Source organism: Malania oleifera, chromosome 2 (assembly GCF_029873635.1).
Source record: "Malania oleifera isolate guangnan ecotype guangnan chromosome 2, ASM2987363v1, whole genome shotgun sequence".
Classification (NCBI taxonomy): domain Eukaryota; kingdom Viridiplantae; phylum Streptophyta; class Magnoliopsida; order Santalales; family Ximeniaceae; genus Malania; species Malania oleifera.
Window position 1 is genome coordinate 73,679,105 of NC_080418.1, and position 27,927 is coordinate 73,707,031.

Sequence of the window (27,927 nt, forward strand, 5' to 3'; positions counted from 1 at the left end):
AAAAATGCCAGAAAACTGCGGCAACAACAATCATGTTATTTAGGTAGAGTTAAAGACTCAGGGTAAAAATGCGGGGAGTTCTAACTCAGGTCAACAATATCACGGATCAAATGGGCTTGTGATGCAGGTGGAGTAACAGACTCACGGTAGAGATGGTATTGGTCATATTGCAGGGAGTTTCAGATCGAGAGATCTGTAGAATCATGGTAAGCTTATGTGCACTATCAAACCACCACTCAGGTGTGTGAGGTGGTGAGGCTTCCAATATGGAAGAGGGTGATAAGATGCAGTGGAGTGATATGTTTGGTATGTATGAATGACATGTTATTGGCTGGAAATGCTTTAACTAAGGCTTTAATTAGTTGGAAACTCTGTTGAAAGGTTTTGACATGAATGTGTTGGGTAAGGCCAAGATGGGTCTTGGTTTGTTGATTCACATGAACAAAGATGTAGGAAGATTGGTATTATCTCAAGGTGGCTTTGTGGACGGAACCGTAGGGAGACTTCTTTTGTCATCTCAAGGGGGTTCTGTGGAGAATCATTGTGAAATGTCTACCGCTCGGTATCCAAGGACGGGCTGTGATGTCGAAATATGTCAAAGGTCCTCCATGCTTGTGTAAATGGGGTGTTTCAGCAGGCAATAGAGTGGACCGTCAGTTGTGAGATTTGTTGAAAACTATGTCGGGGGTTTTGGTGATATAAGGCTTGCAGCAGTGTTTTTTTACTGTTGTTGGAAGGTTTTGTTGGAAGCCTAGGGTAAAGTCTTCGGGTGATGAATTTACAATTACATCAAGGTTGATGGTAGAAGATGAAGTTATCATCGGTAAGTTCAAGCAATGCACCTTGAACTTGATGATTTGTTATAAGTTTACATCTTTCGCTGTATGTGTATACTCAATTAAAATCACAACAAAAAACTACTCTTGTGATGATGTGGGGTAGTCGAAAATGACAAAAGACCTACTAAACATGCAAGTCAACAATGCCACGTGGACCACCAAAACACTCTAACATAGAGAACAATTAAAATCAGAAGCCACCTACGTGATGATGTGGGGTAGCCAAATTCCCACCTATCCAACAGTAGGAAGCTGTCAGACATGAAATTCTTCAAGTCGAATTTGAAATTTCAAACTGGTTGGAGGAATACCGATGACACGAAGCATACACCGAACAATTTTAACAACAGCTTAGAAAAGAACACACGGGCCACCGAAAGCATGCACAAAAGTGCCACGCGGACATCCCAATGCATGCAATAGATAAAAAATCACCAATTCCAATTAGACCACTGGAATTGATGCCCAGAACTTTGAAATTTTTTTTTAAAAAAAAAAACACCACACGGACCACCGAAGCACCCTCAAGCTTGAACATGTGACCGTATCCCGACAAAAAAATTCACATCAAGGGATGGAAACGGCGAGCTCCGAACTTGCCTATAAAAGCCCCATCCCCTTGTAGAACAAAAGGCAGGGAGCGATAGAGCCAAAGAGAAAAAAGAAAAAAAAAAATTCTCTCAAGCTAAAAACCAAACCTCCCACCAAATTACCCCTTTCAAATCAAATCTCCTCCCAAATTCATTCTCCAAGCTAAACACCTTCCTTGGCAGTCAAATCAAGCTTTGCCCAGGGTTGAGAAGTGATCATCTGGACAGACCGACACCGAGGTACCAGCTAGTTAGACAAGGAGGATTAATCAGAGTGTACACAAAGGTCATACCACAATTTGTTTTTTTTTCTTCCTTACTATAAATTTGTAGTTTGTTTCATTTGTTTAGAATTTTTTTGGCTTCCCTGCTAAGTCCTAGGGTGCGAAATTTGTTGTAAACATTCTATACGTAAACAATTCCCATATTTTAAAATTTATTGGATACAACATTTCAATTGTTTTTGGATGTGCAAATTTTCTAACAATCCTCTATATTAATTGGAATCATTCATTTGCATATTGGTTGGAAGGGATAGATTGCAGAATATCAAACCATGCATGCCATTACATACAAGAACAAACAACAGCCTTGATTTTCACACGCAAGCAACATCGAGTCTCTCAAGGCTCAGGTTTGCTGGAAAATGGTGAAGGCTGAAGGTGAGACAAGCAAAACCATGTAGACCCACAAACCGTACGAGGAGTGTAGTCAATTATTAGCACGTGCCCATCGGTTGGCAGATGACTTCTTTCAGAGCTGACACATGAAATTGATGTGATCTCATCCACCCACTCAAAGAGAAAAATAGTAGGACAGACGTCTTAAAAAACATTTCTTTGTAGATCCATTAGTTCAGGATCCACCACTTCAACTTCTTTTTTGGCTTCAGTCGTTCCGAAGAGAGGAGCATCAAGCTGAGGGGGGTTCTGCACATTGGGCTGCATGTGTTAGTCATTGATATAGCAATACGTAAAATGGTAAATAGAGAAGAAAAACTGAGGTATTCATTAATGCTAGGAGTTTAGGAATATCTATATTTCTATCTATATTTCTAAGAAACAAATTTGCACTTTTAAGTAGAGTTTAATCAATTTCAAGGGTACGAGAATTTTTAATTTTTATTGCTTGTTTGGTCACTTTTAAACTATATGATGTTTATAAAGTCCTCCGGTATACTAGGACGAAAACTCTCTCATAGTATATTGATGGGTTTAAAATCAAAATTAATGGTGGAACAACAATTATTGCAGCTACAAACTCGATGCGAAGCTGCAGCAGAACATATGTGCTGCGCAGGAGCTGATATAGGATAGGGCTACATATTCCCAAAAATTAGGTCACGAGTGTATGATTCTTTATCACAGAACATATGTACTGGAGCAGAAGCTGCCCCTTGCAAGTGCTGTGTGTACGGAGCAGGTAAATCCAATTAAATTCATTCTAGGTCCAATTTGAGAATTTATCTACGACGTTCAACAGAGTGAATTTGAGTTGCAGATATCGCACAGCGCTTACACGTCAAACAGTGCATAGATCTATAACTCACCATGCAGCGCACCAGAGCCCAATTGATACCCCGGAAGAATGGATGTTGCTTAACTTCATTTGCCCCTTCCCGTGCACACAATCTATTTTTGGGATCTCTATGCAACAACTGGTACATCAACTGTTTTGCATGGAGACTTACCTGCACCACCGGATATACAAATAAACATATGTATGCATACATGCATGCTTGTCTAGTATTTAGTAGTACAATCAACAATATCAATTTTCTTTTACTCCATGTTTTGGGTTACAAGAGATTGAAGTGGTAATTATTATCACTAGTATTATTATCAATGTTATCCAGTTCCCATTCCACAGTATTCAGGAGTATTTATTTTCATACATCTCTCTCAAATACTGACCAAGAACCGAAGTGTAATAAGAACTATTTTTGTTTCAGCCTGCCCACCTTGAGAAATTGCCTACTGCCAATGTTAAGCCAGAGGAAACGAATTTTTCATACAAAAGGAGCCACAGCTTCACTAATGGAATAGTGGTTCAGTGATAACCACAAGCACTACCTATGAGGCACTTTCCATTTCGGCTTGTGAGACCTAGTAACAGTGTTTACCTTTGCCCATTTGAAGTCTCGACTAGCTAGTACTACCCAAACTAAAAAGGGCTGCAGCATTAAGACATTCTGTCTATATTGCATGAAGGATTTTAATATAGCTTCAAGTTAAACTGGTATGCATATTTTGCAATAGACCTCTGAGACTTGAATAAGATTGCTAGGCAAGATAACTTTATGAGGACTAAGTATGACCCTTAAACATTCATGGCCAATATACTGAAGTTATGAATGTTTAAAATATATATAGAAACAATTATAATTTTTCACTTTTTCTTTAAAGACTTCATGATTATAAAAGGGAACAACTATATAAAAAAAAAATCTCTTTAGTGAGGGTTGTAGCTTGTGATCATTTCAGTGCTCTGCTCATATATCTTATGTACTACCTGTGTACCTTTGATTTAATTGTTCTCGTGACCCTTTTTCTGTCCTATTTTATAAATTATTTATATCACTTTTAGATGCAAGGGAGTATATAGGATTCGTAGAAAGAGTCTCCAGGACAGTTGAAAAGGTGTACAGCAGAAAAGGTGCATTTTATTGCCAAACCAGACCAAACTGAAAACTTATACAGAAACTGAACTACTGATCTAATACAGAAACTGAACTGAATCAAGCAAGAATATTTCGGTTCAATTTGGTTTACTTTTCAGTTTAGCTAAAAATCTAAAATAATAATATCATTATTAATAAGGTGTAGTTTATGAACCATTTCTGTATAATTCAGTTTTCAGTCAGGTTCTGTTTAATGAGTAATCAAATTGTGCTTTTCTGCTGGCTGCTGTAATCTCACAGTGCAAAAATCAAAAACAATAATAATAATAATAACAACAACAACAACTTAATCCCAAATATCTGGTTGGCCACATGAATGCTTTAATTGATTCATCTTGAATTGGTTTCTTCTGTTGAATTTACTTCAGAAAGGAAAACATTTCCATGTTTATTTCATTTAATATGTTGGAGGTATTTTTCTTCCTAAAAAGAATCTTACAGCGCCTTTCTTCTGCTACTCCAACAAGAAGTATTCAAGTAGCATGCCATTAGTGCTTTCAATGATTCATATGCCGAGCTTCAACTGCTTATATACTTATAAATCACTTCCAAACCACATTAAAAGGAAAGATCAAAATTCAATGATGTTCACATGAGAATTTTTATGTAAGAGAAAAAGTTGCAGGATAGAAAATCTCACTGGTCTGTTTCCTGGGAATTTAAGATCCTTATGTAGAATATTGGCAAATGTCTTTTGCCTCGTCTTTCCCCTAAATGGTGTATATCCATAAAGCATTTCATACAGGAGAATGCCTATCAGGAAAACCAAGCAATCAGTAAGAAAATGTATAGGCAAAGAGTTCCTACATATTATGAGCAAATAAATACTGAAACTTTGCAGTCCATTTGATAGTTTGATGCATAAACATCCGATATCAAGATTAATTTCTCAATAGCTAAAAGTGCCCCCAAGACTAAAATATCAATATGGCTCTTTCATATTTTTATGCACATTATGTGCACAAGTTAAAATATTAAGTTTTCTACCTCCCATGGATCAATGAAAACAAATTTAATATAAAAAAAAAAAAAAAGCAAGTTTTCAATTTCTTGTAACAGGTTGTTCATAATTAGAAAAGTTCTTTATTATTTATTATTTTGGAAGAAAGGTGGGGGGAGTGTCTAAGGTTCATTGAATTCCCCTCATCAAACACTAAAGTGCAATGTCACTTCAGCAATGAGTCCTAGAAAGCCAGACATAGATTCACAGTAAGCAAAACTAAAATCATCCAACAGTAAACCTGTTTTGTACTAATCAAGGTGTCAGTAAACTGGACAAATCAGCCAAACAGCATAAGGAGTTTATATGTTATCATGAAAGGATTCATCTTCCATGACAAAAGACTAATTTTTTTCATTATTTATTCTCATAATTTTCTTTTATGCAGGCAAAATTTTGAACATACCAATTTGAGTATGAAAAAATGCTTTTCAAAGAAAGTATATACACTTATGGTGCTTGATTTGATTAATAGAATACAAAATTACCAAGAGCCCACCAGTCCACTGCACTAGAATGGCCTGCCCCAGTAATAATTTCCTGCCAAGATGGGAGATGAAGAAACCAATCAATTTCTGGTAACTACAAAAGATGAGAGAAGACAGTAAGAAATTCTAAATCTCAATTCTTCCACTATTTACCCAGCATTTAAGGTTCTAAATGAAATCCAACTTTAAAACTTCCCACGCCTATGCTCTTCTAGTGGGGCTCAGAAATTGACAGATAAAGACCTTTAGCAAGTTTGTGTAAATATCATTGGTGGTGTATGTTAACTTAATATCATTGACGATAGTCAGTGTCCATTATTTTGTCCGACCTCATGGCCACTTTATTTACTCTGCCAACATGAAAGGCTTTTGCATGCCTTCTAGCCTTGGGATGCGCTTGGACGACCTTAGTGAATTCTCACCCCACCCCCCCAAAAAGAAGTACTGTGAGGACACACCTCAACTACCATCATTAGTCACAGTCATTAGGGTTTCACATTTTCTGAATCTTCTCAAGAAGAGCATGTAAGAATGCTTAATGCCCTAATCTGAGTTGGATGCCTAGGGAAGAAAAAGAGTAGTGCATACATGAAGGAACGAGAGCAATACCTCTAAACATAGTAAGAGGGCGTTATAACAATCCACCCATCTTTAGTAATTTCATTTTGGAGGTTTTTTCCTAGTCAGTTAGATGTGTTGCTTCAATTGAATGCTCATTTTTTTTTTCCTCCTGTTGGTTATGTGAGTGCCATATTATTGGAATGACTGCTCCTTGTTATTTGATTATTAAGTGAGTGCACTATGCTTTGATTTTAATTACGTTTTTTTTTTTTCTAATGTACTTAACTCACATGGGGGGGGGGGTGCCATGAAGGAAGTCTTTACTGTAGAGTCATAGACTATAATCATGGGATTTGCATCACTACATTACAAAAGAAAATATATTATCTGTGAGAAGTTGACTACTTTGATTTGTGTAGCACTGACCGTATGTCCCTTTTGGTTATAGATGGCATGGTAGAGGGTTTGTCCCATGGTGGTTTCGGTACCTACTTGGACCTTGTTTGGGAGAGGTTTTAAACAAATGGACTTGGATAAGGATGTAATGGAACCAATGCAACACATTCCCATGGATAGGGTACTAAGGATATACTTGTATCATAGAACCACTGAGGATGTGACAGAATATTTTAGGTTCATTTAATAGTATAAATAGTGAAAGGGAGCTTAGGCACAACAGTAAGGTTGTTGCCGTGTGACCTGAAAGGTTACGGGTTCAAGGCATGAAAATAGCCTCTTACAAAAATGCAAGGTAAGGCTACGTACTATAGACTCATTGTGGTCCGCCCCTTTCTCAAATCCCGCATACGCGGGAGCTTTGTTTTTTGGGAGGCCTTTAAATTTTGTCTGTTGTTTCTCTCATTGATTGTCTTGTAACCACGGTATTCCTCCGTCAAAAGTGAGGGCTTATCAATAAATAATTGGTGGTGCCGCCCTTCTTTAATAAAAAAAAAAAAATGTGTCAAGTTGCTTATTGAATTCTTGGGTAATGAAAAAGATAGGAGGTTGGGTTCACTAACACTAAGAATGCCAGCAATAGTGGGTGGATTGATCAATGGAGTTGTACAATTGTGTTGGTATGGATGAGAGAAATGAGGGACCAGATCATATAGTTGAAGATGTAAGAGTAATAGGAAGAGGATGGCATGGGTATCAGTGAGGAGGATGATGTAGTTGAAGGGGAGAAACATCAGCATCATAATGATTTTTATCATGAGGAATATGATCTTGAAGAGGATGGTTTGTTTTATATACCTGTGGACCCTTTCATTAAGAGGGATACTAATGAAAAGGCTTGGGAGAGCATTGGGGCAGAAATTTTCTTTTTCCTTTGGGCAGATGGCGGGGAGAGGAAGTGGCTTGGTTAAGGGAGAGGACTCTGATTGTACCCCCATCAGGACACTTGAGTTTGACTTTAGACATGAAGTAAGGTTAGGTACCTTACCCACACTCCTATCATCCCTTTGGCTTCCAAACTATTATCAGCCTTCCATGAGTCCCCATCATCCCCTTTCATTATTCTTACATTTTTCAACTACATGAATTGGAATCTCATTTCTCTCATCCATACCAACACCATCATGCCACTTCATGTATCTAAGTATCCCCACAGCTATTGGTATTTATAGTCTTAATGAGCCCAAGATCCTTCTCTCTTATCATTTTTTCCATCATCATCCTTCTCTTCATCATCCAAGGGTTTAATAACTACACTAAACCCATGATATCTATCAACAATAAACCCAAGTTCTGCTTCAACGTTCTCAGTGGTCCTATTATGCAGATAAATAACTATTGCACTATTTGTGGAAATGTGTTTCACCATCCCCATTACATCCTTGTTCAAATCAATTTGTTTTAATCCTTCATTTTAACGCCTCAAGAAAGAGTCCAAGTAGGTAATAAAACAACCATGGCCCAAACACTTTACCATTTCTTTTGTACTCAAAAGGGGCATACAATATATGATCAGCACAACAACAAAGTGGTCAATCTAATTATAACATATCGTGTTGTTTCGTAATACAATGATGCAACCTCCATACCATATTCTATATTAAATAATTATTCATTGTTCACCCCGTGAATCAAGTACATTAAAAAAACAGTCAAAGAACACTCAATAATAAAATAACAAAAATAGTCACTTAATAAACAAATAACACAAAGCATTCACTCAAATAACACGGCCTTGATTTTTTATTTTAATAAGAATTGAGTTCTCAATCGAAGCAGTATATCTAAAGCACAAAGAACAATCCCTAACACAAAACTGCCATAGATAGGTTGATTTTCAATATGCTCAAAGGCATCACTCTTGTTCCTTCAGGGTTACACAACTCTTTTTCAACAAATGCCTAACTGTTATGACTGCAGTAAACCCTTCTTCCTTTTGTTCCATTGTCAACTAACTAAAATTGGGTCATGAACCCTCCTCCCTCTTCTTAGATATGATTAGGAAAATGAGAAACCCTAGCAAGGTTAGTTAATGGTCCTATTTAAGGCACGTCCTTTGCATGTGGTTGTTTTTTAGGGGGTGGGGGGAATGCACCAAGATATGCATAGGTGGGTCCCAGGGTTCCTTCTACATCATAAAGGATAATGACATAGCAGGTTGGATAAAAAAGGGATGAAAATTGACACAGTTTTTGAAGTATAGTGACCACAATAAAACATTTTAAAGTTGTCATTTCAATGAAATTATGTAAAAAGTTGAGTAATTGCCAGTGAAATTCAGCTTGAAGGAATTGGGAATGTGAAAGGGAGAAGACAAGAGTCCCCCTCTCACAATCCTCAGCATGTGCCTTTATTCGGAAGGAAGGCACCAAGGTGGGTCCTAGGGCTGCCACATGCACAAAAAGTCATTTCATGCTGGGAAGGTTAACAAAGTTGCCTTGGGGTTGAGCGGAATTGTGAACATTGACACACCTTTTAAAGTATAGTGTGCGAAATGACATTTTAAAGTTGAATGATTTCAATGAAATAAGTTAAACTTTGAGTGACAACTGGTGAAATTTACCCAGTAAGTCCTAAAGCTTTTCTAAAACATTTTAATATCCAAGAATAGAACTACAATGGAGACGAAAGACGTCATGGATAATTCAATAAACATACTTTAGCTTCCTTGTCTTTGAGCCACATAAACATGAAATTAAAATATTTACTAATTTGCATACAAGAATACAAGAGTACAACTACTTTGTTTTACATAAGCATTTTTGTTCCATGACCATGAGTGCTCCACTTGAAGATAGACAAAAGGCAACATGCTTAACAAGCAATCCAACATCAATTTGACACTTGTAAAATTGTTGAGAAGTGCACATACCGGAGCTATATACTCTTCAGTCCCAACAAAAGAGTTGGATGCTCGCATAGGTTCAGCCATAAATATTGGTGACAGTTGACCTTTCTGTGACTTCTTCTTTTCATTTATGTTCAGAATCAAAAGCTGCAAAGAGCATAACCATGGCATAATATACAAAAGAGAAATTTAAGCTTGTATAAAGTTAAGAATGTTAGATCAATGAAAAACCTGTGGTTTGCAAGGTGTCAAACATGATAAATCAAAATCCGTCAAGGACACATGCCCACTTCTCTGGAGCAAAATATTTTCCGGCTTTAAATCCCTGTAAATTATGCCTACAAGGAAAATAACAGAAAGTTTAATATGCAGTAAACTTCAGTGCCCGCTAAGAAGGTGTGCCTAGGGTCATATTCACTTGTGCAGATTCCAAGCAAAAGATTTACATATAGAAGTTTCTTTTCTTCTTTTTCAGTGCTCCAAATCATTACATTACTATGGCAATATTACAAGTTGTTAGTTTTATGCTTGATCATTATGAGTCATTAGTTTTATGCTTTGATAGTGCAACAAAATGAAGAGTTACTACTAAAGCTAAATACCAAGCATTGCAAACAACCAGCAGTAACACTATGAGCGTACAAGTAGAGAAAAAATAGTTCAGAAGAGATAAGAGTGAGAATCAACTCACATGATGCTTACTGGATGTCACACAGAAGCTAGAATGATTTTACCAAAAGCAAAAGATAGCAGAACAATAAAACCTTGGAAGTTGGCATAAATTTGGGAGAATAGTATAATACAAGTCATCTTGTGTAGGAAAAGACTTCCCCAATTGATTAATTGTTCATGAATATATGAATATAGATTTGCATTATCAATGAGAACAAAACACACATGCTAACATGCGTGATGACATGAGTTCTACCTTGACAGTGAAGGTACTCCAAAGCAACAACTACCTCTGCAGCATAGAACCTACATTTTTGAACAAAAAATTGTCATTCTACTTTAGTCTTTAGTCAGCACCTATCAAGGTTGCAAGAATAATTAGGTTCACATAGTTTGCACTTTGCCAAAAAATTTTGAAATGCTAATGACAGAATTAGAGATCCCCACAAGTAGAGCGTACCATTTATATTTTGCAACGAAATTTAAAGGTGTTGAGAATTATGTAATGCATCAGAACAATCACTGACAGCTCACTACAAAACCATGGATGATCAAAATGCTTTTAAGTTTTTATCAACAAGAACCAAAAACAGTCAAACTTGAAGGTCACATTATCAAAATAAAACCATGTTTCATATATGTTCTCCATGCTAAAAAAGAAAGCATAAAAAATTCACTTAGAAACAATGCCCTCGCATAATGGATAAAAATGAGGTTCAATTGGATAAAACTGTAAATTGATTATAGAGGTAGGATATGATTGTAAAATTGATTATAGAGGTAAGATATGCTGGCAGATGCTTGACCCCTGAATACAGAAAGTAATTTGATGAAATTTGTGAGATGAATAAAATAAATCCTAATGTCCATGGTCAAAATAATTGTCAGCCATCTACAAGTTATGCATTGCTTTTTCTTCCAACATAATATTTATATGATAAACCTCACCTTACAGCATCTTCCTTGAGGACCTTCATGGGTTGTTTGTCCAAAAGCAAGAACAACTCTCCACCAGGGCAGTAATCAGTTATTAGACAAATATGCGTTCTGGTCTGCAAAGTATTTCAATATAAGAAGTCTAAAATATCTAGAAAAAAAGTAATGGCACACAATTAAGCATGCATATCTTCATTAACATCAGCTACCAACTCGAGTAGAATTTGAAACATGGAAATGAAGGCAGACATCAAAGAAGTAAAAGAGATGTATATAATGAATTTTCATAAAAAGAAAAAAGTCTATCTCTAACATGGTAAGTATCTGAGTTTTATAATTATAATTCATACACAGATTCCCTGTAAAGGAATTAATTTACAAATAATTAGCTTCTGCATTTTATTTGAGGTCCCCACATTTACTATTGCATAAAATTGTCTAATATACATCGATTGTCAAACCTGAAATGAAGCATACAATGCAGGAAGGAAAGGGTGGTCCAACATGTCAAGTATTTCTCTTTCTGCACAAACTCTATGCACCTGTAGCAAAAGAAAGAAAGGGATCTAATAAACAGGAATAGAAGAACCTCAGTAGCTAACATACAAAACCACAAAAACCAAATTCATATCAAGAAACATGAAAATAGATATAAAGAAACTGAGTAACATCCAAATTTTATGCTCATCATATTTGTTAGCCCTCGTGGCTAAGGTTCTTCATTCCAACTTGATTTGATGATAACAACCCATTAATGGTTCTTAGGTTAGCTAATACTTTTTCCTCAAGTTCAGTTTAGATAAACAGGACAACACCAAAGCAAGCAGAGGGTCATAACCAAAAGCACATACATGGAACACCCAAAGCACAACCAACCGCAGCATATATGAAAGCTTGTATTCTTTACATGTTTGTTGGGTTGTGTGTGAGGTAGGAATTATGTTGTAACTCTTGTGCGTATGATGTGTATGAGAATATCTTGCAAGAGCTAAGCAATTGCATATGCATTTAATTCATATTAAGTTAAAACATTAAAACCGAGTTTACACATGCATATCGAGTCACCTAATTGCATAAGATGTCAAAACGAGTTTTCAAACATGGTTTATCAATCAAGACATCTTATACTTGGTCAAAATTACTTTTGGACAAGGTTGGATTTTTATTAGAACAATCACACTTTATTTGAACTTGTCCTAATACATTTAGAGACATTTTTGAGTAGTAAAACAAAGGGACTCGTCGACGAGAATAGGGGACTCGCCGACTAGTATATGAAGGGGACTTGTCGACTAGTGCAAGACACTTGTTGATGAAGAGATCCCGAGACTACCTGAGATTGCATAGGTGACTCATCGAAGAGAACAGGGGACTCGTCGACTAGTGTATGAAGGTGACTCGTTGACTAGAACGGGGGACTCGTCGACGAAGAGATACCGAGACTTGTCTAAAATCTGTAGAGAAGACTCGTCGACGAGAACAAGGCACTTGTCGATTAATGCATGTGTATGACTCGTCGACTAGTCCAAGGACTTGTCGACGAGTGGCCTCGAGTGGCCTCGAGCAGACTGTAATGAATGCGTGATAATGACTAGTTTTTGCCTTGTCTCTTCTCCATTAATGCCGAACGGCTAGCCAGCGACATGCTCGTCTTCTTGGCTATAAATACCTCATTAGCATCCATTAGGTAGATTGATTAAGCTTTGGTTGTTGAGTATATTCATTGTGCATTCATTTTAGGTCTCATTTTGCTTTCAAGCTCTCTTGCTCCTTATTCTTATTTATACATCATATGCAACAGAGAGTAGTGTGAGGTTTACACTTGTAATATCAGCTCAAGAAGGAGCATTTCATATTGTATCTACTTGCTTTTGAACTATTGTATATGGAGGTTCATGGTGAACCGTTGGACGGTGATTCTTGGTGAACAACTTGGTGAAGCTCTTGGTGAGCAGCTGGGATTTGTTCCCTCATTGTAAAGGCTTCTTTGGCTTAAAAGGAGATTGTTTAGTGGATTTGGGAATCCTTGACTTGGGGCTAAGGCATGGACGTAGGCTTGGAGCCGAACCACGTTAAATCATTGTGTTGAGCTTCTCTCTCCCTCATCTCTTTATTTGTTTTTGTTTAATTGCTTTGGAATAATTGTGATATATTTCACTTGCTTCTTGCCTAGTTATTTTATTTTGTAGAAAATTTATATATCCGCAAAAGACATCTATTCACCCCCCCACTTTTAAACGCACCAATATTCTTTATACAATTCCATTTAAAGAAATTTTTTTTTCAAGATGAAAATTTATTGATTATCTAGGAAGTAGAATATGTGAGGGTGGACCTTGCATCAACGATAAGGTTGTTCCTTTGTAACCGGTTGGCCATGGGTTTGAGTCCAGGAAATAGACTTTTTGCATAAAAAGCAGGGATAAGGCTGCCTAATTGTGACAACCCTCACCCTACCCTTGCTAAGCAAAGAGCCTTGCGGCCCAAAGACACCTTTTTTTTTCTAGGAAGTGGAATATGTAGTAAAGAGACCAGAGACATCTATAGCTTGCAACCCCAAAAAAGAAAACATCATGAACCTTGCCTATTGAGATAAAAAAACACGCACTTTGTCCAAAAGAAGCAGTCCCTTTATGTTCACAGGATGGATAGAAATTTGCCAAAAGGTTATACTAAAATAAAATGCCACTCATAACCCTGTGGTTGAGGATGAAGCATTCAACCTCATACTAGCCATTAGATTACAAGATGATGCCATACACAAGGCAATCTCATTATTGGCACAAAATAAAAGTATATGAAATTAGAAAATACAGTTTCGTATGAAATAAAAAGCATCACTTTTTGAAAGCAGCAGTGGTGTAGCTACAGAAGTACTTCCATGCTCAACAGTGTGAACTATTTGCCTTTTTTCAGGATGCTAAGTGAACAGAAAATTAAAATCTATATTTAAATTTGCATTTTCCTACCTTGTTGCGGTTGAGCATAACACTCTTATCCATCGTTTTCATGGCGAAATACTCTCCAGTTCCACACAGTTCAACTAAATGCACACTGTCATGACAGTCAAAAAGTTGTCTGAATTTTCTAAGATAGTAAGGTTCAAATCAAGTAAAGGAGGCAAAAGGAACAAGGTTATAGCCCGAAAGTCAGAATCTCAACAACATGATACAAAAAGTCATGTCAATAAGGTTAAAGCAAGAATTAGAAGTTCCATATTCCCAAATGAAAAAGAAAAAAAAAATTAAAGCCTAACCTGCCAGTGTCACCAAATCCCAAAGGCTTTACTGGCCTAAAATGTTTTAGACCTATTTGTTCTCCACTATCTTGAATCTGCAATCAGGAATCACACAAGAAATAAGAAAACACAAGTTGATATCCAAATCAATCATTGGAAGAAAATTGGGATTTTCACATCATGAGAAGGAACTTTAAATAATTTCCATATGTATATTTTACTAAATAAATCTAGGCTAAGCATATCAGATTCAACTATGCCATCTAGATTACACTTTCCAACAACTTGCTGACAATCTTTTTAAAAAAATTAATTTTAAACTTTTAATTAGGAAGATGAAAAATCACAATATAAGCAAAAAATGAAAATAAAAAGCAGCATGTGTTTTCTTTCTTCAACTCTCCATCAGAATAGCTTCTGCACCTCATTTTTAAAAATAAGAACTGGATTGTCAAAATCTTATTATGTCTTAACCAATCCTCATATATCTTAAATTATTATACCTTTTGGATGGCTCTCCATGAAGGGTTGTCCTTCCTATGCGGCTTTGGAAGAACCACCTTTGAATGATTAATCCACAGATCCTCTGGTTTCTGCAAGTTGCAAAATGAAATAGATGTTTTCATAATTGCACCCATAGAAATTTAACAAAAATGTGGCTTGATATTTAAACATTACCAAATTAGCATCAGGAAGTTCTCTGACTGCTTCATCAACATTCTCTGCTGTTTTTTTCACCTGAAGTGGAACTTTGTCAAACTTAATAAAATAGACTAATAAGAATTTAATAAATTTTTCTGACCAAAAAACTTGTCAAAAGAAAACTGAAACAATCTCTAGGCAGAAATAAAAGTAACTTTAGCTAGCATAAAATTTTCAGATGTGCAAGAGTCTAATAAAAAAAATATAATCAGCTGACACTGACAAGAAATTTGAAAGTAGATTCAAAAAATATGAGTGAATCATTTATAGATAGTTCAGACCAATTTTGAGCTTTCATTTGCAGCAGACTCTGGAATACAGTTTTGAAGTGGCTCAACATGCTCACTACCATCTAGTTGTACCCCAATAAAATACTGCACATCTCCCTGTTAACAAACAAACAATTTTGTAGGCAATTGACTAGTTACAGGGCTAACGTAAAAGAAATATTGCTAACCAAAGCATCACACAGGCTCCTGATGATTTTTCAGAAAATTGTACCTTTTGATCACGCATAGGCTGCAGATGAAATAGATTCCAAAATTTTTTACCTGAATTAGTTCAAATGATTCAGATGATTGTAAGAGGAATAGCAGAGAAAAAAGGATCAAGTTTCAATTTTTTTTATCATTCTGCCATCATCCCACAGTTAGAAAGAAACTAAGAACAGATATTTCTTACCATATTATATACTATTTTTTTCCATTTCTTAGCTGAATTGTAATAAATAATATACATAAATATTATTCTATGATGCTTTAAAAAACTTCCTATATAATATTTTTAATATTGGCGGGAGTTCTTTAATCAGAGGCTGATTGTTATTACAAGTCACAGTAATTTATTGATTTCACTTTGAACAATAAGATAATTTATGTATACTTCCCCTCACTTTGGTTCTTGGAATTAATGAGAGAAAAAAAAAAGGGAATCTATTGGTGCACTGTCCTTTATTTCAATCGTTCATTCCGAAAACCAAATTGAACCCAAAAAAAAAAAATCACAGAGATCTGCTCTAGAATGAGCCAGCAGTCCACTTTAAATCTGGACAAGGAAAAAGACATAAGAAAGGATTCATACCACTTTTTGTGTAATTTATAAGCTGTACAGTGACATCTGTTTGATTATCAATTGCGTCCCGTATTTTTCTCACTGTTGCAGGATCAGTTTCAGGACCTTGGAGAAACCTATGAAAGTCCAAAGAGCACAGTAAATTATATTTAGTCTGACAAGTATTAATATTTCTATACTGCTAGCATTTTTAGTGAACAAATTTGCCCTTGTAAAATTTTTCAATAAAATGCAAGAATAATTATTAAATATGCTATGAATTATTTTTTTTCTTTTTGGATAGAAAAAGAAGACAAATTTATTAAACCTGAAAAATGGGATAGATGATTGGAGGACAAGGAGTCCTGCTCAACCAACTAGAAAAGCTGAAAAATCCAAAGATAGAGAAAACAAATTACAATCCAAAACTCCACTATAAGAGCGCAGCCTTCCAATCTCTAGTAAGCTCAAACAGCAGAAGAACTTTAAAGAAACCCAAACTGTGCACCCACAAGGAGGCAAGGAAAATCACCCTATCCCACAAAAAAATTGCCCTATGAACTACAAATACAATTCTCATGATCTGATGCTGATGGAGAGGCCACGTGCAACAAAAACTTGAGCATATGGCTGTATTGCTCCTCCTCTAGGCTTAGGTCCACGATCTTAATGGGTCCAGGGATATGTAAATCTTTTAATCTCTAGTTATGGTTCATATTCACAATTTTACATTTCAGGTTTCAGCCTTTCAGCACTTCAGGATTTGTCATCTATTGCTAAACCAAAGTTTGAAGTTTTATCTCGATGTTGTATTATCTGCTTTTAAATATACAACACTAAACGCTGTTAGGTTCCTTGCAGACAGCTGTGAAGGTGAAAAAATCAGATCATATAGTGCCAGAAAATCAGATTAAAAACATGGACTATTTGATAGATCCTGAATTCTCAATTATAAACCAAGTGACTGTCAGGGAAGGCCTCAACCAGACCAGCTACAGGTGAAAAAGTGAATCTGATTCAGAAACCCAAAAAGTCTAGCTGGATTTTGAAGAGCTAGCACACCATGCAACAAAGATGAATATATCATTGGCCAAAAATCTGAATCATGTGATTATCAAAAGAAAAGGAAATGTATTTACATCCCATGCTCAAAATGAGTGAAAAATTTTGAGACATCAATTAAAAAGAAATGTACATTTACATCCTATGGTTAAAACCCAAGGACAGTTATGAACACGTGCCATCACATGTATGAATACAATTTTTGCTGCTTAAACCAAGCATCAAGCTATGTAACATTTTCAAGAAATAAATTTCTCATGTATGAACAGAGACTTAGAAAAAATTAGATATAATAGAACAGCATAAGGCATGTTAAAATTCAACTTAGGTCATTAAGAAGTGGTTTGCACTTTATGCAGGCTTAACTTTGATCATAATCATATGTATTGATATCATTGTATACCTGCAGTTTCTTCCCAAGATCTCCTCTCGGCTGTATTCTGTAAGCTCCAAGAAGCTATCAGATGCAAAAATCTGAAAATCGGAACCCTTAAATAAGCATCTTGCACATTTATTCCATATCAATAACCTCAAAATGAATTAAAAGCAAGAGAGACATTGTCAAAGCAGAAATCAATAATGTGAACTAAAAATTTGAAGTGGGAATCTCACAATGGGATTATCAGGAAGCCTTGGATCAGTAATGACAAAGTTTTTCTCTATACGTTCAAGCGTGGTAGCAAGGTCAATACCCTTTCTCATTTCCTTCTGCCTTACTTTGTCATCGACACTGTCAGGCATCTCATCATCACTCCCATCATCATCTAAAACAACTCCATGATCAAAGTTTTCCTTTTCAATATTGGATTGATTCTTCCTTATAAGCCTGAAGCAATAATATAAGATCTATTTGGTGTAACAGGAGCATAAATGGAGTATATAGTCAAAAGTTGAAAAAGTAAAAAGTTTATCATAAAAGAGAAGAAAGAGCACCCCATTAAAGAGCGGCGGCCAGGTTTTCTCTGTTTCTTTTCAGGCAACTCACTGATGCGCTGCATTGCAATTCTAGCATTGTTCCCATATGACTTCGGTCCAGGAGGAGCCATGTTCTCTGATTTTCGCCTTGTTAGAGCTTCTGGTCTCTCTTGTTCCCTACCTTCTTCTGATTTCCTTAAGAAGGGACGATTTGTTGACTCACTGAGCGACCGGGGTTTGTTTACTGCCTGCACAAGCTCAGATACAGAGCTAGCAGCCATCTCCTTCTGACGAGCTGCAAAAACAGCTTAGTAGTGTAAATCAATTGAATCTTTATGAAGACAAAAAGGATTTATATTTGATACTCATAAAAAGGTAATCATACTTCAGAAAAATCTGTTCAGTTATTTGCAAATTGCTCAAAAACCTTAAGACCTTACTTGCTGATATACATCTGATACCAATCTCAAGAAGCAAGAGCAGCTGTGAATTGTTGGGGTGAATTTGCCATTACCCTTAGTTCCCCACACCCCCCCCCCCCCCCCCCCCCCCGGGGGATGATAATGCTTTACCGATGAACAATGTTTGACAGCCAGAAATTCTGCTCAGTACAGGAGAGTTGATGCCACATGAAGGAAAAGATTCTACAAAAAATAGAGAACTGCCATATTCGCGGCATTGCTCGAGGGAAAATAAACAACCGCACGATAAAATTTATACAAGAAAGAAATTCCAGTTCTTCCCCAGTTAAGGGAACAAACTTCCCAGCTCCAATTCATTTCCTTCCCCAAGAATTTATTTTCAATTGTAGCAAGTTAATTGTGGGATTGGAAATTTGTCCATTCAAAACGAGCTTGGTGGACTTATCTTTCGTTTTCTGAAAAACCACTTGCTTTCTCATTGATGATCTTCCTGTCAAAATTCAAAACAACCAAAGGTTGGAAGTGGAACATAGACATGCAACGTGCATCTCCCTCAAAACCTCATTGTGAAATTGACTCTTCATCTGTTCTGTTCACTGACGTTTTCCCCGCCTTTTCATTTTCTTTCTTTTTTCCCCCCTTCCCCTTTTTAGTTTAGGCAGCCGGGCTTCAACTTTGTAATTAACAAACTTATGGCTACAATCAACCGCCAGACTTGGGAAAGAATTGAAAAACAAAAAAAAATTGTTTGCTATGTATTTTAAGAAGGAACTGTCAATAACAATGCCAATTGCCGCATATTTAAAAAGGACATGTGGCAGAAAAAAACTGACATTGGTCTCTTTTATCTTGGTTAAAGATTATTATTATTTTTTTTTTTGGAATACACATCGGGTATTCACGCGTCCGTTTTACGGTCCACGTGACTAATCCTGCGCCCCTTGAAGTTGACCCCACAACTCCAAAGGGAGGGTAAATTCAGGAGGTCAGGGGCGGAAACGAGTTCGGGAGGGTTTGAACACCTGACCTCGTGAGAGGCACTCCCGTAGCCCGCACTACCACCTGAACCACACCCTGAGGGTGGTTAAAGATTAATTTTTTGTAGTATAGTTAGAAGCTTAGAGCAATTAAAGATAATTGTCTTCGCAACTTTGCATAACTCTAAAAATTTAGGAAACATTCTAGTGTAGGCAAAATACACTCACATGACTTTTGGTAGTACGAATTTTGAATTTAAAATTTTGATTTGAATGAATTTGAATAAATTTTAATATAATTTTATATTACATCTTATCTAAATTCAAATTCAAAATCTCTTTAAATATAAGGCGAAGATTTTCTATTGAGACTTCAAGACATTTCATAAGTGATTTATGTTATGACTATTGCTATAAATTATATATTCTCTTTCTTATTCTTTGTGTGTGTGAAAAATTTAACTTTTGTCAAATCAAGTGTCACCCAACATGCTCAAAGAACCTTTCCACTTTACCAAACCTGTTTTGACACTAACGCATTATATTTTTTTTTTTCCTCTTTTAGAACCTAAAATATCCCTTGATACCCACTTGTGTGCTTAGCTTCTGCAATTGATCTCTTGGGTATATATAGACCAAACTAACTTCTAGAAACTCAACTCTAAATTAAATCCTTGCTTGATTATCATTTCTCAAAGTTTCATTGTATCTTCTAGGGTTGAGGAAGTCCTTATGATGGGTTTGATATATATGGGTGAGCACCTACTGGACCAAAAAGTTTAAGTTATTAGGTTTTGGGACACCTATGTTTATAAGCGCCCATCATCCACTCTATTTTTTCAATATGACATCCGTTATCTACATAGGATGTCAAAATTAGGGCACTTAAGGAAAATAAGACTCGGACTCTCACTAACCTACTGGCAGTAAAGACTCCCATAGGATGAAAGTGGGTTCATAAAGTGAAGCATAAGGCTGATGGAAGCATTGAGCGATATAAGACTCGTCTAGTCACAAAGGACTATACACAGTGTGAGGGTATTGATTATCAAGAAACTTTTCACCTTTTGTGAAGATGAACACAATGAGATCAATCTTGGCTTTGCTAGCTATTCATAACTGGTACTTACATCCGTTGGACGTAAATAACGCCTTTTTACATAGGGACCTTGAAAAAAAAGTATACATGACTATTCCTCCAGGTTATCATACTTCATCACAATCACAAGTTTTGCATTTAAATCTCTTTATGGATTAAAACAGACCTCAAGGCAATGGTTCTCCAAGCTCTCCAATACTCTGATTTTATTGCTCTATTGGTTTATGTGGATGATATTGTGCTTGTTTCTAATGATGCATCACCAATTCCAAAATTTACATCATTCTTAAATACTCGCTTCAAATTAAGGGACTTAGGTCCTTTAAAATATTTCCTTGGCTCGGAGATCTCTTGAGCAAAACAAGGTATTTCGGTGTGCCAACGAAAATATGCACTTGATTTGTTAGAAGATGTTGGAATGTTAGCAGCTAAGCTAGCAAACTTTCCGATGGATCCTCATTTAAAACTCTCTTGATATGAAGGTGATTTATTGACTGATGTTACACATTATAGGAGATTAATTGGTCGATTACTTTATCTCAGTTACAAGGCCTGATGTCTCTTACTCAGTACAAGTTCTCAACCAATTCTTGACTGAACCTAGAAAACCACATCTTGGTGCTGCTATACGTGTCTTGAGATACATTAAAGGTGCACCATCACAAGGATTGTTCAACTCCAGTTCTTCTTTAACACATCTAAAAGTTTTTTTAGACTCTGATTGGGCCGATTGTGTTGACACTAGACGCTCAGTAACAGGGATTTATGTTATCATTGGTGATTCTCTTGTGGCTTGGAAATCTAAGAAACAAACCGTCGTTTCTCGTTCCTCTACAGAATCAGAATATCTATGGGTACTGCAGCATCAGAATTAGTTTGGATGTTGCAATTATTCCGTGAGCTTGACATTCCACATTCACAGGCTGCCTCGCTATTTTGTGCCAACAAAGTAGCCATCCACATTGCTGCTAACCTAGTATATCATGAGCGAACAAAACATATCGAGGTGGATTTTCATTTTATTTGGCAACTTATTCAACAAGGTGCCATCAAAACTATGTATGTCAAAACAGATTGTCAACCGGGTGATAGTTTTACAAAGACACGGGGTTCTCGAGCTTTCAGTAATATTTTGTCCAAGATGGGTATTCACAATATTCATACTCCATCTCGAGGGGGCATGTAAAAAATATGATTAGAATTCTATTAGCTTCTCTGTTATCTGGTTTCTCCTTAGCAGTATGACAACCATCAGCAACTGCACTTCTGCACCAGCCACTGCACTTCTGCTCCAACAATTTCCCGCTCTGTTATTGTTAAAACTCAGTTATGTTTTATTGTTATTTTCATTCCGTTATTTGTTATTCAATTATAAGTAATCTGTTATTCTATTGATTGTTATTCAGTTGTATGTGTATATATATCCCTTTTGGGTTCAACAGGCTGAATAAGAAAAATGAGCAGCATTCACTCATCTTTCTGCATTCAACATTCGCTTTGCAATCATAAAACTTACATTTCAAGTTGCTAATTAATTGCTATCTAGAAGCAACTCGTGCTCATGTTTGAAATGATATGGAAAATCTCTAATAATAAAACACTCCCATGTAGGTGGATGCTTTCCTCATAATATTTTCTATTAATATATGTAGACACGTATAACAAATTCTTTTGGCTAACAAATTCTTCTCCCTGTTTTCCCCGCAAGTTTTTTTGTTATCTTTCCCACAAAGCTAAGCTATAGTTTTGAACAAATGAAGAAGTACTCCAATGATAAATGAAAGTTAATATATAAAAGAAATGAAGCAAGATGGTATGAAGGCTTGTGTGCGAGGAGTACCATCGTATCGAATGAGTGACTCCGGCTGCCCATTGGGCCGGACCATCTTATCCTTCGCCCCCTCCGTGTGCTTGCTCACTTCCACTTGCATTCTGCCCAATCAATACCAATATTCAAACTTCACATTATATATATACATATAGCCCCTACAGCCAATTATAATTTTTCTAGGGGTGTCACGCCCCATTCATAATCAAATGAAATGGCATGAATATAATTTCAATTCATTTAAAAAAAAAATACAAAAAAAAAATCACATTATATGTCTTGCGAACACTTAAACTAATAACGTAAAATAGAATAGCGTTTTAAGTTTTGAGGACATATTAGTTTTTTTTTTCACTATTAGTTTTTTTGTATCTCGATCCTTAACTTGAGGAAATTATATAGGGCACTTGTCCATTCATATGTTCATATGGCTATTTTTTTAATTGAAATGAATCATGCCGGGGTAATTTTCACTTTTATTAGAATTAAATGTATGTTGAGCGGAACCCATTTGGCATATGTTTCACATCCAAAAAAATTAATCTTAACTTCATTTATTTATTTTGATAGGTATGAGTAATGGCACTATATATGATATATTTTAATTTAGTTTGATTATAATGCTTTTGTTTCATTCATTTGTAAAAATAAATCAATTCTTTACTTTTTTATTTGGATATGTTTATCTCTTTTTAATTTTTTATTTCAATTAGAAAATATTTTATAATAATATCAATGTAATATTATGAAGTAAAACATTAGATAATCATTAATTAATTATAAGTTATTTATAAATATTAATGCATTGACTATAAATTAATTATAAATGAAAATTATTTTATTTATTAGTATTTAATAAAAATGTATAAAAATTAAAATATGAAAAAAATGGAGAAACTTACCTTTTATATAACATATATATATATATACATGTGTACTATTAAGGGAAGGAACCTTACATAATTTTGTCATTTTTAAAAATTTAATCATCCTTCCAAAAAGGTCATTGGTTTACTAGTTTTTTTTAATTGAAATATTTAGAAATAATATTTATATCTATATATATATATATATATATATATATATATCTGTGTGTGTGTGTGTAAATAATTTAATAAATTACAATTTATTTTAAAATTAAAAAAAATTAAGTTTATATGATCTTCTTAACTCCCTATTTTTCTTGAACTGTTTTACCTTTCATATTTTCATAAAAATCTTTCAATATGCCTGCACTATAAATTTTTTCTTAAAAAATAACATGTAATATTGCAGTTTATAAAATAATTTCTGAAAAATTCAATTATCTGATTTTTGATAGAGCATAACAAGACACATGGAAGTGTTTAAAAATGTAATATCATTTAAAATTGAAATTTTTTATGAAATCTAATTCTGGTGGCAATACACCTACAGCCTACAGGGAGCATGCATAAAGGATGTCGTCTCAATCACCAACCGTTGCTATGTTGGTGGTGTCAATGAAGGGGTGGACCCACAAACGTCCGGAGTGATACCGAGCTCCGGCCAATCTGCAGCCAGAAAGCTCCATCATCTTAAAGGCTCGAGTGTAGGGCAGGGACGAGGAAAACTAAGGGCAGCCCAATAGGTTAGGTTAGGCCCAGGAAATTCTTATTTTGAAGCTCCGATCTAATGGCCATTTTCGGTGATTGGGATATATACAATTAAGGTGTGGACAGCGTTAATGGACCACTGCACTACGAGCTCATTATTTTACTGCCCAATGAATTGAAATTTTGTTTGGTCCCATACCATATGGTTGCCAGTGCTAATGAGAAGGCAGGGCAATTTGGCAGCAACACGACAACACCCACAGGGACAGAACCTGCAGTGCTCTCTCTCTCTCTCTCTCTCTCTCAGATTATATTCACGAAGAAATGAATTGCTTCTATATATCAAAATTCAAAAATAAAATGCCCAGTGATCTGTTGTAATCTAAATAGAATCTGCCATGTTCCATCTTAATTTATTGGATGTGACACGTGCATTATCTTAATTGAATGGCCAACAGATCTTCACAAGATTAGATGTTTTCTAACATATGGTTGCCGGCGCCCTTGAATTTCTCTTTAGGAAATTGTCCATATGTAACATATGATTGTGCAAGCATATTTTTTGAAGTCTCCAATTTAAATTTATGTAAATTAACTAGAGACTTGATTTTTTATTAAAAAAAAAAAAAAAAAGTATTGCATTGCCATTTCCCTCCAAATTCAACTTTTATATTCATGTCCATTGTAGGCTATAAAGTCATAATTATTACTAATTTTTTAAAATGACCATTTATCTATTGAAAATTCATCCAATCAATTAGCAAGAAATAATCCTAAACATGAGGTCCATAAATGGTTTTCACAAGGGTTACATGCGCGCACGCACATATACATAGACACACATATTTATATATAGAAAAATATAAAAATATATTTCAAATAAAAAATATATATACACTATATGTTTTTTAAGAACATGAAAATATGTATGTATATGTTTATTTAAGTTCTTAAGACAAGACTAGGCCTGGATAGATCACAAAAAAATAAAAAATCATAATTTTTTTTTTAAATCAAAAATTAAATAAATGTAAATATTAAAATTTTAAAAGGCAGATGCTCGCAATTTATCCAAATAAATAAAAACGACAGGGCATATATCCTCATAGTGACAGGTACCATAATAACCATAAAATTCAGGATTAAAGCACCAAGGTTATATACTGATTAACAAAATAATTTTAAATTTTATCAATTAATAATGAGAGGGAGAGGGTCGCCACTTACCCAATAAATTTGAGAACATTTCCATCGTCATCCTTGATTGGTGCAATTGTGAGAAGGTTCCAAAATGGCGTCCCGTCCTTCTTGTAATTCAGCAACCTCCCACAGTAACTCTTCCCCGCCCCTAACGATTCCCTTATCTGCGCCACATCTTTCGGGTCTGTTCCAGCCCCTTGTAGAAACCGGCTGATCCATTCGATCAGACCAATTGCCCGTTAATTAATTATTTCATTAGGTATACATTAAATTGATGACAATTTTATGAAATATAACTTTAAACAACCAAGTATCTATCTATTGTTACAGTACCAATTCCTCCCTATGACCTCTTTCGAAGTGTAACCCGTCATCTTGAAAAACCCGGCGCTCGCATAAAGTATCGGGTAATCGGGTTTGGTCGCGTCCGACACCACGAACGTCTGTTGAAACGTGGACAATGCCTCCTTTACGTCCTCCGACACTCTCAACCCTTTCCCCTTCCCCGTTCCGTCGTCGGACAATTCGCCAGAGCTCCGAAGCGAGTTCCCTGAGAGCCTGGCGGAGGATCCCGGCGGTTTGTTCGTCTCGTCACCGCCGGAAGTCCTCACCGCCACCCCTTGCGGCTTCCCTGTCTCGGTGTCCGTCTTTAGCACCAGCCCCCATTCTGCCGCTCTCTGGGCTGCCTCCCCCACTTCGCCGGGCAATTTTGAAGGCTGTGCAGGAGATATTTGCCCGCCGTCGAGACCTTTGTGGCCGGCAGCTGCGGTGATAGTCTTGAGGGCCTCCGGCGGTGAAGTGGTGCCCTTGATGGCCATCCATGAGGCGACCTCGCCGGTCCTCCCAGGCGCGTCGGAGAGCTTGGGCGGGACGGGTTCAGGGCTGCCATGTGGGTCTACCCAGCTTTGCCGCGTGGGTGGGGAGGAGAAGGCTGGGTTGGTGGGTCTGGAAGAGTAGGTTGACGGGTTGAAGACCTCGAGCGAGCCACGCGCGTCTCGAGGCAGCGGTGGTAAGAGAAATGATGGATTTGGAGAAGATTGATCAGACCTCTCCATTTCTTTCTGCATGAAAAATTGAAATTAATTATAAAGAGGGTGTAAACAAAGTAGCCAAGCTCACAGTACGGAACTCCTCGTCATATCAGATGGAGATGAAATAAACAGTGTAGATATTTTAGGTGTATTGTGTCTGATACTGTTTAGATGCATCATATCTTTATGTTGACAAGTTGGCCGGGTTAGAGGCTGATGGATATATGTGAGCTGGGGCCGGAGAAAGTGGAGAGTGATGTTTTGAAAGCTGCATGTGAGTCGTTAAGAGAGAGAGAGCGAGAGGTAGTTCAATTGTTTCAACCTTTTTAATGGAAACACAAGGACGACGAGGGTGGTTTAGGTAATTTCATTTTGCTCCTGTTTAAGTAACTTGTGTTGGATGTGGCTTTCTGAGGTTGAAGAGCTTCCACCACCTCACGTTTTTTGGGGGTGTTATGGTCAAGACGGAAGCGGCTGGTTAGGCCGTCGAGTGCCATGAGATGCTCTACATTAGTCACAGGTTATTAATTTTAAAATTTTTTTTTTTTAACAGTTAACCAGTGATTTCTGGTATCCTTTGACCCCAGCAAATTTACATAACTTTTTAAGTAGGTCTTACTTTTTGCTCTGTAAATGAATATGTATGAAATTTGAATTCCTATTCAATAACAAGTGTTATATATTAATATAAAAAAATAAATTAAGATATAATATTTCAAATAATAATTATAAACTTGTTATTAAACATGACAAATAAGAAAATAGGCATTTTAATCCAAATAAATTTTTAATTTAGTGATTGATGGTAATAAGTTTTATAATTAATTAATAATTCTAAGAAAAACTCAAAAATAATGTCTAAACATTTTCTAAGATATAAAAAATAGAAAATCATTATTTGATGGGTGTGGATGAATTTTACCTAATAAAAAATTGATCACTCAATGAATGTTAATGAACTCTACCTTCTGAAAATAATTAAGCTATATTTGATTCTGATTTTTTAAAATTATTATATATAGCTCTGCACAATTTGCCATGATCTAGTTCATTCTATCTCAAATTTAGAATAAATATTAAGCTAAACAGAACCTTGATCACGACAATACACTGTGTAGCTGACAGTGCTACCTACTAAAATGAAATAATCAATTAACTGCACAACCCAAAAAGAGAAAAAGGAAAAAAGGGAGGGGGGCACGCACCTGAAGCCAGGGGCAGACGCTGCAAGGTAGCTCGACCAGAGGGATGCCTCTGGGGCCTTTCGTTCTCAGAGAACAAACTTGAACAATCTGACGGGCTCAAACTGTGAGATGAATGGAAAGAGAGGAGCAAGGAGACGGGGGCAGGATGGGGCAGCAGATCAGAAATGATCCCTCTGCGCGCAGTTAAAAGTTCAGAAAGGAGAGTTGCATGAGAATGATTGTCGAAAACAAATAATTGGGGACTCGCCCATACCTTGTATTGCTCCGTAAGACCTAATAATTTCACATGGCTCTGCACGTACGTACGCACATATATATATATATATATATATATATATATATATATATATATATATGCCATCGGTGATACAAGGTGTTACTGCTTTGGCGTGGGAGCCCGGAAACCAGGTCCCCATTTGACGTGTCGTTTTTCCCTTCTTCTGAACTTTCCTGTGCGAGTTTACAGGGTGGATTGGGTTGGCAACAAATACAGACACACCCGCCAAACTAATATTGCATCGGCCCAAAAGGAGGAAAATAAAAGAGTAAGAGTG

General features: G+C 36.2%; 1 protein-coding gene and 1 long non-coding RNA gene across 4 annotated transcripts; one reads left to right on the forward strand and one right to left on the reverse strand.

Annotated features, from left to right (window-relative positions):
• Positions 1-1,470: 1,470 nt before the first annotated feature.
• LOC131149018 (uncharacterized) lies at positions 1,471-3,300 on the forward strand. The gene is made up of 3 exons (XR_009135109.1): positions 1,471-1,715; positions 2,683-2,851; positions 2,930-3,300. It is a non-coding gene; the product is annotated as an uncharacterized LOC131149018 (long non-coding RNA).
• Positions 1,906-27,661, reverse strand: LOC131149017 (phototropin-1). 3 transcript variants are annotated; one of them, XM_058099053.1, is made up of 23 exons: positions 27,374-27,661; positions 25,471-26,198; positions 25,165-25,347; positions 22,376-22,467; positions 18,056-18,332; positions 17,735-17,948; positions 17,526-17,596; positions 16,091-16,197; positions 15,512-15,561; positions 15,292-15,396; positions 14,987-15,046; positions 14,812-14,901; positions 14,327-14,403; positions 14,040-14,124; positions 11,532-11,612; positions 11,083-11,186; positions 10,391-10,440; positions 9,694-9,800; positions 9,487-9,609; positions 5,598-5,649; positions 4,750-4,862; positions 2,979-3,119; positions 1,906-2,358 (listed from the first exon to the last, which is right to left on the reverse strand). In XM_058099053.1, the coding sequence occupies exons 2-23, from the start codon at positions 26,190-26,192 to the stop codon at positions 2,254-2,256; spliced, it is 3,009 nt and encodes a 1,002-aa protein (XP_057955036.1). In that variant the 5' UTR covers positions 26,193-26,198; positions 27,374-27,661; the 3' UTR covers positions 1,906-2,253. The 3 variants fall into 3 exon arrangements, with proteins under 3 accessions (XP_057955036.1, XP_057955037.1, XP_057955035.1); XM_058099054.1 differs by having other exon boundaries at positions 25,471-26,194; positions 27,374-27,570; XM_058099052.1 differs by lacking the exon at positions 27,374-27,661 and having other exon boundaries at positions 25,471-26,466.
• Between the last annotated feature and the right edge of the window lie 266 nt (positions 27,662-27,927).

Coding starts and splice junctions, on each gene's coding strand:
- LOC131149017 (XM_058099052.1), bottom strand. CDS start 26,204: ATGCAGAAAGAAATGGAGAGGTCTGATCAATCTTCTCCAAATCCATCA. Junction 15,397..15,511: donor AGCCTATGCGTGATCAAAAG/GTACAATTTTCT, acceptor GTTTGTTAACAG/GGAGATGTGCAGTATTTTAT. Junction 9,610..9,693: donor TGACACCTTGCAAACCACAG/GTTTTTCATTGA, acceptor TGCTCTTTGCAG/CTTTTGATTCTGAACATAAA.